A 13,177-nucleotide genomic window follows, 5' to 3' on the forward strand; every position below is an offset into this window, starting at 1 on the left:
CGTTAGCATTAAGCTAATGACCCGAAAGACTAAGTGGTTGTTTTTACTAAATTAGGTGTGATCTTTTTTTTTACTTCAGTTGCGAGTGAAAGTAATTAATGAAAAGTTTGCAATTGGTGTGGCGCTATTTTTGTCTAGACGCCGCTCGGCATCTTTTTGAATGTTTTTCTAAATAAGTGACGCTAACACATGACCGTATCAATAATGTAGATTTGTGCAAAGGGTCAACATGTGATCATCACACTCACATACTCACATGACACATTAAAATCTGACAAACATCAGCTATTTATTTTATTGACTAGATCATGGAACCAGACTACCACAATGAAATCATTTGCATCCAGCACTGCTAATCACTACTAGTGGTTAGTTGATGTCCGAGTGGTTTCTAGATATGCTGATGAAGAAACTTGGTCACAAGATAATTGACAAAATGTCTAATGAGAGCGCATCAAAAGGTGGCGCTCTACCGCCACCATCAGGACAAATGTGGTTGTTGCACCAGTAGTGGTAAAGCTCCAAGAGCAGAACTCATCCCCCTCATTAGAAAATAAAAATACATTTCTTAAATCTTCCTGACTCGAATCATCCCATTTACAATCCCAGTACCATGGTGGCTGTTATGCACATAGAGCACAAAATCCACCTCGGGTGAGTGCAACAAACGTTTTCACAGAAAATATACCAATCAAGTTGTGTGTGTGTTGGTGGGCGGGGCTGCCGGGTTGCATATAGCACATGCAAAACGAGCAAACAAAAAGTGCCTAACTAAATTCTACATTTAAAAAAATCAAACAGCCTCAACACAAGCTGGAAACGCTTCTTTTTTTTTTTTCTTCTTTTAGTCCATGAAACATTTTAAATACAAACACGTTAAAGTTTACATTTGTTGTACATAGTGGCTTTCATTAGTCTAGAATCTGGATTCATTTTATCCTCATCCAAATCAAACTGACCATAGTGCATTGTGAGCCTCTCAGCAGCCGTAATATTAGGAACACTGTGTCTAATGCAAAAGCTGGATCAAATAATTAAGAAATAAAAGGCCCCCAAGGTGAACACATTTTTATCGCTGGAACTGGGCCACATTATAGATTTGGTTGTCATAAATATATATATTTTTAAAATACGTTGAATTTGAATCCAGAAGTTATATTTCTTTTTGTGCCATTTTTGTTGGATGTATTTTTCCGCCTGTAAAATATGTGCCTTACTCAAGGTTAGGAAATATTGCATTAGCTAGTGTGCCTAATGTTCTGGACTTTCTTTCTGTCAGAACTTTCCAAGGGCCCCGGCCTTCACCAGCACGGCGGACAGCAGCTCAGCGGGTCCCGCCGGGTGAGGCAGCGCGGTGGCGGCGGGATCACCGCGCTTCTCATCCGCATTGACCCCTTTGTTCAAGGTGGCCTTTCCTCCTCCTCCCATGCTGCTCTTGCTGTTCTCCGCCGTGGGCCCCGCCGTGCCCAGGTTGGGGCTACCCGCCGCGGGCGTCCCGGTGGACTCGGCGCCACTCTGGCAGCAGCAGAGCAGGCGGAAGAAGGCGGCCCTCATCTCCCTGCTGGACAACGTGTAGATGAGAGGGTTGAGGGCCGAGTTGAGCACGGCCAAGGCGATGAACCAGTCCACCTCGTAGAGAACGGCGCACCCGTTGCGGCTGCAGCCCACGTCCAGAAGCAGCAGCATGAAGAGGGGCGCCCAGCACACCACAAACACCCCGAGAACGATCACCACGGTCCTCAGCAAGGCCAGGGAGCACTCGGAAGGTCGGCTGCTCACCCTGCGCCCGCTGGACGTCACCAGGCGATAGATCCGGATGTAGAGGATGACGATGGCCACCAGCAGGGCGCTGAAGACGCTGATGCAGAACGCCACGTAGCTCTTGGCGTACAGCGGCAGGACCGTGGAGCACGAGTCCAGGTCGTCCAAGCAGTTCCAGCCCAGGCTGGGCAGGGCGCTGAGCAGCACCGACACCAGCCAGCAAGCCGCCAAGAGGCCCAGGAGACGACCGCGGCTGGCCGTCTCGCACGGGCGAAGACGCACCATGGTCATGTGGCGCTCTATCCCAATGGCCAGGAGGCTGAAGGTGGATGCGCTGAGGGCCACGAACATGCTCCCCTCCCGGGCCAGCCACTGAGCTGGCGTCAGGAAGTAGGTCCTGCTCCCCGAGGTGAAGATGTTGACCACGTAAGCCACGCCGGCCAGCAGGTCGGACAGCGCCAGGTTGCCGATGAGGAAATACATGCGGCTGTGGAAACGCTTGTTCCTCCACAGGGCCAGCAGCACCGTCAGGTTCTCCAGAACGATCAGCACGCAGATGAGCAGCAGCACCGCTGTCTTGCAGGGGCCGCCGCCACGGGTCCGTTCCCACTTGCCTGAGTTGTTGTAATGGTTCACGATGACCATGTTCATACCTTCTTCCGGCTGGGTACCCATGCTGCCTCTTCACCCCCCACCACCACCCAGTTCCCTCGCTCAAACGGCAGAGGGCGCCACAGCACTGGACTCAGGGGACTGGCATCCTAAAACAGCCGCCTCAGGATGATCTGCCAATCAGATGCAAAGGTAGGATTTTTAAAATTTTTTTTTATTATTTTACTGCATGTTTACACATTTTTTAAGATTACTTTTTAACATCTGTCTTGAAACTACAGATAGAAAAAAAATAGCCTTTTGACGAACTGTGGCGCTTTTACCGCATTGTTTATAAATGTGCATTGCCTCCTGTTAAATACGTACATGTTCATAGGAGGAGCAGAAAAACGGTAATTCAAACATAACTGTTATTGATGAAATAGCTCAATTGATATTTTTATGTCTACCTTTTTATGGTAGGATGAAATGTTCGAAATGAACTAAAAGTGCAAGTTGCGCAATCTGACACGTATTATGCATGATCCGTTTGAATCAACTTTCAAATACATGCAACTCTTCAATGAAACAAAAATTGAATAAGGTTCAGTTTTGTTGTTGTGAGAAAAAAAAAAAAAAAAAAAGTACTCACCACATTTGAATTCATCATTGGTCCATAAAGCTCTCAGTGCGCTTATTGTCCTTATTTAAACATATCCTGCAGCTTCATAGATGCTAAAAAAAAAAAAAGTGGAGCGTAACGGTCGTCCAGTCAGTATGGTGGCAAAAGTTGTGTGAAGTTTTTTGGGAAGTGCTCACTGCCTGCTCTCCCAAACAGAGGAGTGCTCTCAGACTGATGCAGGGCGGTTCTTGTGCCGTCAGCCGTCAGCTCCTCCCTTACTCTTAACTTCACGTCCAGGAATCATGCATGGACGTCACTTACTGTGCATGCTTTATTAAACCATTGTACCTTTATTACTTAAAAAAAAGTATTGTATGTACTAATGTAACAAAAAAAGTCATTATTTTTTTTCTTCTCAAAAGTAGGTTAAACATGTTTTTCTGATTAATTATGATGAATTATGATTATAGTGCAACCACAAAAATAAAAATATTACAGATGTGACAGCTTTAAAAATTCCTGCAGTGGTCAAGGAAATGAATGCATTTGATGCCCAATGTCAAATCTTGAGTTTATCTCAGTCTAGACATCAAAATGAAAACTTTTCACTTTGTTTTCCTTTTATGGGGAAATCACACAGGCCATCAGTGTTCTAACCTCTTGAATGTTTTTCCTCTTTGACGCGTCATGTTTTTTTCTTTCCAAAGTGACTAACGACTACGCTCCGTTTGTCACTGGAGTGTATGAGATAGGTCAGACCTCTCCCATTGGACAGGACCAAAATGGACGTGAATCGGAAGAGTCATTCCGACTGTCTCGCGTGATGCCTTTCTGGCAAAGTGGTAACTAAATGAGGCATTGAGGTTAAATGGAGACTCCTCCTGCGTTGATTTGTTCTGTTGAAAGCGTATTAACGGTCGAGGCAAATGTGGCAGTGAAATTTGTTTTAGTGGGAGGTCAGGTTGACGTTGGAGCAACATGAATGACCTTCAAAGCTGTTGACTTTACCCTGAGCAGGCAACCCGATTTAAAACCTTAACTTCAAACCCGGACACTATTCATCCAGCAAATCTACTCGCATGAAAATTAGTTACAGAACCACACTGGCAGCGCATGACTGGCTTCAAGCTAACCCTAACTCCAAACCACAACTTGAAACAATCCCTCTCTCGAAACTCTAACCACTTTCAGTGACGATGGAAAAAAAAGCAAAAGTAGCTGCATGATTGGTAAATTGTGGGAAAAAAAAAAACATAGCCTGTGTTTATTTGCGTGCACCGGGCTGCATTCAGTTCACACGTGCGGCTACGCACTGAGTCATGACGCCGTGACGTAAGCCAGCGCTGACGAGGCGGACGTTTGGGAATGTCAAACGCAGATGGGAACAATGGAGAAGTTGCATGGCTCTGAAGGATCTTCACTTTTCCTTTTGAACCTTCGGAACTATCTGTATATAAATATATAATGGACAAAAGGACGCCATATTTCGCTTCATTGTATATATATTCTACATCTTCCACAAAGGAAACAATGTCTGTCAGGGGGGGGGGTCTGCAAGTCGAGCAGAGAGTGAGATAATGTATCAGATGTTGGCGGGGCTTTCTGGTGGTTTTATCAGCAGAGCTCCTGGGGTCTTTAAGGGCACCAGGTGACCGCTTGTCTGGAGAACAGCTCTGCTGCATCTTTCAGATAACCCCTTTTTTTTTTTTTTATCTGCACCCGACTCAAAATAATGCCATCAAAGTGTGCGTTAAAGGAAGGAAGGAAGAAAGCTTGACAGGACGTATGTCTTGTAGAATGCTTGGGTGAAGATCTGCCAGGGATTGCTAAGCAAAGCTGCTTTGTTGTTGGATGCTGACTTTAGGGTTAGCTATTAGCGTTAGCTTCCGGTATATGTGAACTCCCCCCTGGTCAAATGGAAAATAAATGTAAATTTCACATGAGAACTGTTGGGAATGCGGTGGAGAGGTTTTTGTCCCAAATGAAATGTAAAGAGGATTAACGGTAACATCTGTGGGAAGAAGTCATGATGCGAAATTGCCGATTGTCACGATTGGTGACTTTCGTATGCCGTGATTTAGTTCTTGGGAAGAGTGCTTATAAACCTGCCACAATGTCTGAACTCTTCAAGTAATCACTCTGGAACTCAAGTCCACATCCTCATGGCATCATTTATTTTCTTTATGATAGGAAAGTTAACTCTGCCTGAGGAATATGATGGAAATAGATGGGATGAGTAAACAACCATCGCTGGCTTTCTCACAACTCCTTTGGTGACCTCTGGGAACGCTTATAAAATATGGTGCATGTGCGTGCGTGGTTTTTATGTCCCTGTAAGGACCAGTCTGGATAAAAAAGTGAAGACAGTTTTAGAAAGTGCGGCCCGTTTAAGTGTCACAATGGCGCTTTTGCTTTCATTTCAAAGGTGGATGTTGGCATTGACATTTACAGTTATGGCATTAAGCTCTCGCCATGACGCTGAATAACGAAAGACATATTAATGGGAAGTCACGTCCAAATGTAATAAGTGCGGTTTTATGCAGCCCAGCTTTTTACAAATGTCTGATCTTTTCGTTTCCGACATTTGGGAATCATCGTGACCACCGAGGAAAGACATGTCTCGGAATACGACACATCATCAATTCCTTCATTCATGTCAACGGCTGTTACGTCACACAGATGGTAACGTTTATATCCCGCTCACCGCAGACTTTGCCTCTACATAACCCCGTGAAGGAAATGTTGCTCATTTGTGTAATTCCGTGTGAAAACAGTTTACGTAAAACATTAGCTGCTCTACTTTGATGTAGCTCAGCTGAACCGTTCACTTCATACCTATATGAAAACCCAATTATTATTTTTTTTTAATACACTGTTATGTAATATCCTTGGGAGAAAATAGTTGGATATATATTTATGGTTATTTACAATTACAGTATAAAAGTTGACAGATTGGGACCACACAAGAACACACCAAAAAAAAGCTTCTCTGCCCAGCCATGCCCGCAACCACAGAGTATTTTTGTTCCGATTGACCATCCGGGATCGAGCCAGTTAATGCTATTTCCTGCGCGCACAGCCACTTCATTCCGGTCTTTGTGCCAAGCTAAGCCAACCAGCGGGTGGCATTAGGAAGAGCGCAAACATAGTATGCCCAACATGGGCGTGGGAAGGAACCAAGTGCTTTGTTGATTCAGATTTTTAGGTAGCTGTTTGGTTTTGCGGACTCAACCACAGGACTCCCAATAATTACATAAACTCTAAAAAAAAAATCTGTAAATACTTACGAGTAAGGTGCATTTGTCCGATTCTTATTGCTAGATAATAGAGCTAATTTTGTTATTCATTTTACATTCTAGAACGTTTTTTTTTAATCTATGTACATTTCTGAGTTTAGTATGTTTCCACCATTTTGGTTCAACTATTGCCTCTAAACTCGCTGAAAGTTTTCAACAGCTCTCGTGCTGACCTCGGCAGGATCCGAGGCCAACGTGTAACCCGGCAAGGGAGCCTGTGGTAAAGAGTAATGTGTGCTTATGAATGAAAATGACTGCTGAATGTGCACTAGCGGGCTAACGGCGTCAAACTAACCCTGCCATAGGATGCCACAGTGCACATAAAGAAATGACTAGATAGAGATCTGCAGCGCTGTGGTGAGCATTCAACCAGGCACAGCAGTAAGACAGGGTGACTATCCGAAAAGCCGCCCGGCTCCACGCACACGCGGGCCCAAATAAAAGCTAAAAACACACACTTCGCATCACATTAGACGAGGACACGTTGACGTGCCCAAAACACGTTCACTCCGCCAGAGGTAGTGAGTGGATCCGTCCCAAATCCATCCAGTAGAACTGCTAACATTATTTTGTCTACTTAAGATGATTAATAAGCATGTTGTAATGTTTTGCACTTATCTCAAGTTGTCTTTCCCCATTGATATGAATATAAATACAATTAATCCGTTCCATCTCCATAATAAAAAATGCCAAAATTAGTTTTTAACATATTTATATAAGAAAAATAGGTTGGAAACACAGTAATAATATTTGTTGTCAGCATAACCTGAAAACAGAAAATGTGAGCAGAAAACACAATGGTAGGAGCAGTTTCATATTGCTTGTTTTACTAGCATGCTAGGCGCACTTTTTAAATAATATTATTGTCATTATTGTTAATTCTTTTGCAGACCACCAAGCTATGACTCGCATTTTTAGAACCAGGCCTCGAGTGTCCATCCAGAGTCACTGGCATGTTTTAAAATCTTCTTTTGAGGGCCATGTGCGTGACATATGCTGCGGTGGACTACACACATCGTCTCGCACAAAGGAGCGAACGAGTAGTGCGTGGCCTCGCTACGCCGTGGTGCACCGCCGTTTATGAGACCACCACATGACGATGCGGTCCACGCTCCATTATTAAGATCGCAGCCGCCCTCCTTCGCCTCCCACCTCGCCCGGCCGCTCCTCCGACAGACTCTCGGATGCCGCACGTTGCTTGCGATGCTTGTGTTTATAGAGAGGGAAGTGAACAAGGGCGAGGGGAGAGGTCGTATGGCATGCTGGGAAATGTGGCAGGAAAATAAACGCAGCCAACAACATCGCGTCAGATTCCTGGCTTCGTTAAGGTTTATGTGCCTTCGGTATAAACACCGAGCTATTGTCTGATGTCGCAATTTTCCGACAAGAATATTTAAAGAGGTGGGAAAGGGACTAAGGCTTGCCCTCGCCTTGGCCCACGAGCGCTTTTCCCCCCGGTGTCTAACCCGAAGCGTCTAACAGGAAACTGAGCACATGTCTAAAATCCATTATTTTTAACAGCCTCTGCCAGCGCCGAGACACATGGTTCTAAAAACGAGTTACTGCCTCCATATAACCAAAGAACTGGCAAATGAGTTGGGCATTGTGCAGTTTCATGTGTGTTTTGGCTTCAGTCGACACAATTCCATCCAGATTGGCCGGAATGAAAATGCTATAGATTAGAAATGTCCAAAAAGGCCTTTAATGACTTCATGTTTTTTTTTTTCTGCAGCTCTCACCCAAATGGAATTGTTTGGAATGGAAGAAGTCCAAAAGATAAAGACGTGCCCTCTCTGTGGACTAAAGACTATTAAGCACAAAGGTACATTGTATGTTTATGTTCTGTGCTTAGCTTGGCTTTGACACGATGGAGCTTTAAGGAAAAAAAAAAAAAATGAAATCCCAGATATTAGCCATGGGTGGAGAAACTCAATGTCAGGGTGGTATTAGTGTTTATTAAAGGTCTTCACACCCCTGTTAAAAACCCACAAAGCCTTCCAAACACATGTGGGAAAATGTGTTGTGGTCCTCCGATGAACCCAAGGTCGAACGTTTTGGACCGTTATTCCAAAAAATATGGTGCAAGCATCACCAAAAGTACTCAGTGAAGTGAAAAAGCGCACACAAATATAAACATAAACTACCCCCCCCCCCCAATCACCTGCCCATATTTAGGGTTTACAGTGTATACACAGGTAGAGACATATTTTTGAAAAGTCAATAGAGCAAAAAAATAACAATCACAACTATAGTGTAAATGTACTGCACAATGCTTGCTTTGTTTTTGTTTTCGGGGTGCGGGTGTGAACCGCCTACAGTGGATATAAAAAGTGTTTGGACTTTTCATATCCATCGTAGGCGGCTCACAAAACCAAAACAAACTATTGAGTCATATCGCACTTAGTGGGTGTGCAAGGAAATATGTTTTCCCCCCAAAAATCCTTTGCTAAGAGAAACGGCAGCACAAACAGTCTCTCAGATTACCTAATTAAAGTGTGTACACATACTAGTAGTACATGATACATAAATGCCCCCCCTTGATGGTGGTCTTTTAAATTCACATACATTTTAGTAACGCCGCTCCAAAAAAAAATCTCAAGATGTTCACTAGGCATTAAAATTGGAAAATGATTAACGACAGTTTTGCAAGTTGAGCGACCGTTGCGCGAAATGATGTCATGTCACACAGCCGGCTTCCGCTTGGGGGTCATATGATAGCGAGGATGATGGGGGGGGGGGTCGTTACGGCGTATTCAAACAGACGTTGGCTTGTGCGTAGCATCTATGGCACATGTGTGCACGCGCCGCCCCTGAAAGGCCCGAGTGTCTGGGGCGTGACCTACTTAATGACACCACTTACTGGCCCTGATTCAGGCGCAGGTTTCTTGCACCTTTTTGAAAAATAACACGCCAGGAAATCCGAGCAAACAGAGAATCGGTTGTATCGCCGAGATGGGAGACCAACGCTTTTGGCGTTCACGGTTTGCCTCGCTTTGATCTAAAATAGAATTCTGCTATACAGAATCAACTCCTTCCCCAAAAAAAAAATGTTTAAGCCAACACAGCTGCGTTTGAAGGGACTTAAGGCCAAAATTGGCAAACGTAGACCAGGAAAGAAGCGGTTGGATCGGAGAACCGCATGGAAGAGGGTGATACAGGGGTTGGAGAGCGCCTAAAAGTGGAGAGGGCAGTGCTACATTTAACTTTCCACTTCTGCTCTTTCCATGAGATCTGTTTGTTCTTCAAGGACCAAAGCCAGAATGTCTATTAATAAATCAAGAGAACATTACAGAACGACACCAGGAATGAAGAAAAGAGATTTTTGTCATTTGCCATTCTTTCTTGTCACATATGTAAACCACTATTATACATTATATACTAATTAAAATATAAGTGCTGCATGGAAGCAGGGAGCTCAACTCCCTTCACAACAAAGCAACAGAAGAAAAAAAAAATCTTCAAAAAACATCTTCGTTTAGCTTCATGCTAACTAAAAATACAAAAGGCCATAAACAGGCTAACGAATAGCATCGGCATTATGAAACACAAACAGAGGAGCAACACGTAGACGGCAGCCGTTTTTGCTTTGGCTGACTCCGGAGCGACATTGTTATGCTGTGAAACAATCTCCTGTCACCATTCCGATCCCGTGTTCCGCAAACCATTGCCCAGGCGTCTGATATTAAGTGTGGTGAGTTCACACTTGTTGCAATACAATACATGGAAGCCCAAGTCTCCTGAGTCCTGTCATGTGGACTTTGAATCCCACTGTTGATGTATTATTGCAGCAAAAACCTCAAGTGTGGTCAGGCCTGTTTCTGTGTTGGTCAGGATGTCTACTGCTACCTTGTATGGCTCACTTTTCTTGTAAGAGACATAATGTTTTTGTTTTTATACAGTTCCGAGAAGTCATAATAATGAAATATTTTAATCAAAACATCCCAAATATCTACAAATAAGTGAGCCAGCCCTTATACTGCTTCATCCACTGCTGGCCCAATGAGGAGTCTATCTTATGTTACCAGGACGACCGTGGTTACAGCGTGACCATTACCGCGAGAGATGCTAATGTATATATAACAACAATTGAAACCATTGACAGTAAAAATTAATACAATAAATGTCATAAGTGATCTCATAATTCCATGCACTGGCATAGCTAGAGGGGCTGGAGAAGGGCACCCCCCCCTCCTTTAAAATATGCTTGCCCCCCCCCCCCCCCCCAGGTGCATGGCTATATTAATTTTCTGATTCTTGATGGTTTCTCAGGGAAGATGTATCACCTCAACATACTTTTATAATAGCAGTACTACTTTCCTATTAGTCAAAGGCTTTGGCGCCATCTTGTGGTATCTGGGAATGCAGAAAAAAACGGAATATCCAAAGATTCCTCAAAATAAGATTCCACAGGGAATGTAAATCACAAATAGGAGTCAGGATTTCGACACTGTATGGACTTTGCAGACTACCTACGTTGATTTAGTCTCAGGATCCGAGTGGAAGAGCCGCTAAATCCCTGATAATCTGCTACAGTGGCGGGAGCCACGCTATCTGATGATCAGCTTTGTATTGGGGCACTGCCCCGTCGAGACACAAACATCCTGTTTGCAGAGGGAGTGGGACACGGAGAGAGAGTAGTGGAAATGCTCACTTAATGGAGCAGACTGGGAAGAGCGGCTGGAATGTCTGAGCAAATAGTCAGTGAAAGTCTCCAGAGCGGCTTCAAAGGTTAATCTCATACTGCAGGTTAACATGATCTGAATATGAGGGACTTTAGTCGGCATGCAAATGGCAGAGTAATGCAAATTGTGAGGATTTAAAATGTGCCATCATGGCAGTTTTTGTCGGAACACGTCACCGCCACTAACTGGTGAATCTGTTACAGTAGATTTGAAGGAAAATGTTTGGTGATGGAGACCACAGAGAAACGTCTTGTACTGACTTGTATTAACTTATAAACGCAGCAGCATCGCCCCCTTGTGGGAGGGGGAGGAGTAGTGTAGTCACAGTGAAAAATAAATGTATCCTTCAAGGATACAATTGTAATCTTCAGATAATAAGGTTGTTTTTTAGGAAAAGGAAAAAAGATATCCAACTGTGATAAAGATGTAGAAATTTATTGAATGAAAATTACTTTTAAAAAGTTTTTGCCTTGTTAAATTTCGTATTATTGTGACTTCGTTGATTGAAAAAAAAAAAAAGCTTCATTCTCATATATTATAAGATATTATCTTATTATTGTTATTTATTTATTCACCACAGATACAATTTCTTGAAGTGAGAAGTCAAGCATAACTATCTGATTTATTTTTGCAAATTGTGCAGTCTCCACCTACCGGCCGTTTGAAATAAAGTAAATGTAGTTTTTCAACAACAAAAACGAGTGTTATAACATGTTTGTTTGAAATGAGTGGGTAAAAATTTGCAGAATCCATAAGAATTTTCACAACATAGCGGTGCTATTTAAAAAAAAAAAAAATCATATTTTTAGCAACTAGAAACTCCTTGACTTGAAAAAGAAATAAAATGTGCATTTGGTTTTACTTTTGAATACTTCTACTCTTACCAGAGTATACCCTTTATCTGTTTTGTATTTTTCATTTCTGTACTACTGCTACAAGTGCCGAGTGTGAGAACTTTTTGGCACTTGTGGCAAGCATACACGTGTGAAGAGAGCAGCGTCTATCTTTATCTGCTTCGGCCATATACTACTGCGCCTGCCCCCTCCCTATGCATTATGTTCACCCACTATCATATCAAGTCTATAGGTCATTGAAATTAGATTTTGCAAAACTGACCTTGTTAATAATGGCAATAAAGCATCATATCATTGAATTGGTCCAGCAGCTCAACTGTCTATAGTCCACTTTTTATGGAATGTTTTGTCATACATATACATTGCGGCACTGTTAGATACTCAGACACATAAAAAAGGAATATTTTCAAAAGTATTGCTGAATAAATCATTTATAGTTACATAGTTTCAGCCTCCATTGAATAAAGGGAAAATCCTGGTTGTAATGTCAACAAGAGATTCATAAAGACGCTTCTAGGAACATATTAAATGATTATGAAAATAGATGATAAACTCTGTGATAAAAAATTATTCATTTATCAAAAAAGCATTCATTTATTTAACCGCTTACCACTAAGACTGTCACGATACAGTTTCCAAACCTTGAAATCTTTTTTTTTTTTTTTAATAAGCAAAAAAAAAGTCTATTCAGGGACACATAAAGCCATCTTGAAAGTTTCTGTAACAGTATCTGATTAACATTAATTGATTTTTTTTTTTTTAACTAACAAATGAATTATGGACAAAAACACAGGCAGTTTGTCCTGCCAAATTATCTACATTAAAACGATTCAAATCTTAATTTAGGTGTTTTTGCTAGTTGTACTTTTTCCACAGACGTTGTGTTGTGGGTCAGAATGTTGAAATCATGTAGTTTGTACATTCAAAAGATAATGAAGAAACACAATTCAAGAATCTCATTATACTGTTATGGGTGTAAATATTTGGCCACTTAGAGTGAGACTTTGATTTCATCATTCTACTAATATTGCTAATACTGTGGGAACCTTTTAATATACGTTACACTATTGTAGTTTATAATGGGAAATATTAACTACTGGGTTATACAGTTGGGGGAAGCTAGCAAAAAAAAGAAGCGCTGGTTTTAAAATAACTAAGGCTCTAAGGCTCATCTGGGGTGTAAAATGTGTATATATTATTTTTTAATAGATGATTTAAAAAAAAAAACGGGAAGTTTGTGGACACAAGTACACAACTACCTGAGTGAGTAACACGTCGCGTTGCACAGTGCTACACAACAGACCTACAACATCCGGGCTAGTCGGCTCACGCAGGAACGGAATGGCGGCGGAGGTAAGTGCACGAAAACGA

General features: G+C 42.4%; 1 protein-coding gene across 1 annotated transcript; it reads right to left on the minus strand.

Moving 5' to 3' along the window:
* Positions 1 to 270: 270 nt before the first annotated feature.
* On the minus strand, positions 271 to 3,223 carry s1pr3a (sphingosine-1-phosphate receptor 3a). Its single transcript, XM_061298288.1, has 2 exons — positions 3,005 to 3,223; positions 271 to 2,546 (listed from the first exon to the last, which is right to left on the minus strand). Exon 2 carries the CDS (start codon positions 2,434 to 2,436, stop codon positions 1,276 to 1,278), a length of 1,161 nt encoding a protein of 386 aa, XP_061154272.1. The 5' UTR covers positions 2,437 to 2,546; positions 3,005 to 3,223; the 3' UTR covers positions 271 to 1,275.
* Between the last annotated feature and the right edge of the window lie 9,954 nt (positions 3,224 to 13,177).

Source organism: Syngnathus typhle, linkage group LG14, assembly GCF_033458585.1.
Source record: "Syngnathus typhle isolate RoL2023-S1 ecotype Sweden linkage group LG14, RoL_Styp_1.0, whole genome shotgun sequence".
In the NCBI taxonomy this organism is placed as follows: Eukaryota; Metazoa; Chordata; class Actinopteri; order Syngnathiformes; family Syngnathidae; genus Syngnathus; species Syngnathus typhle.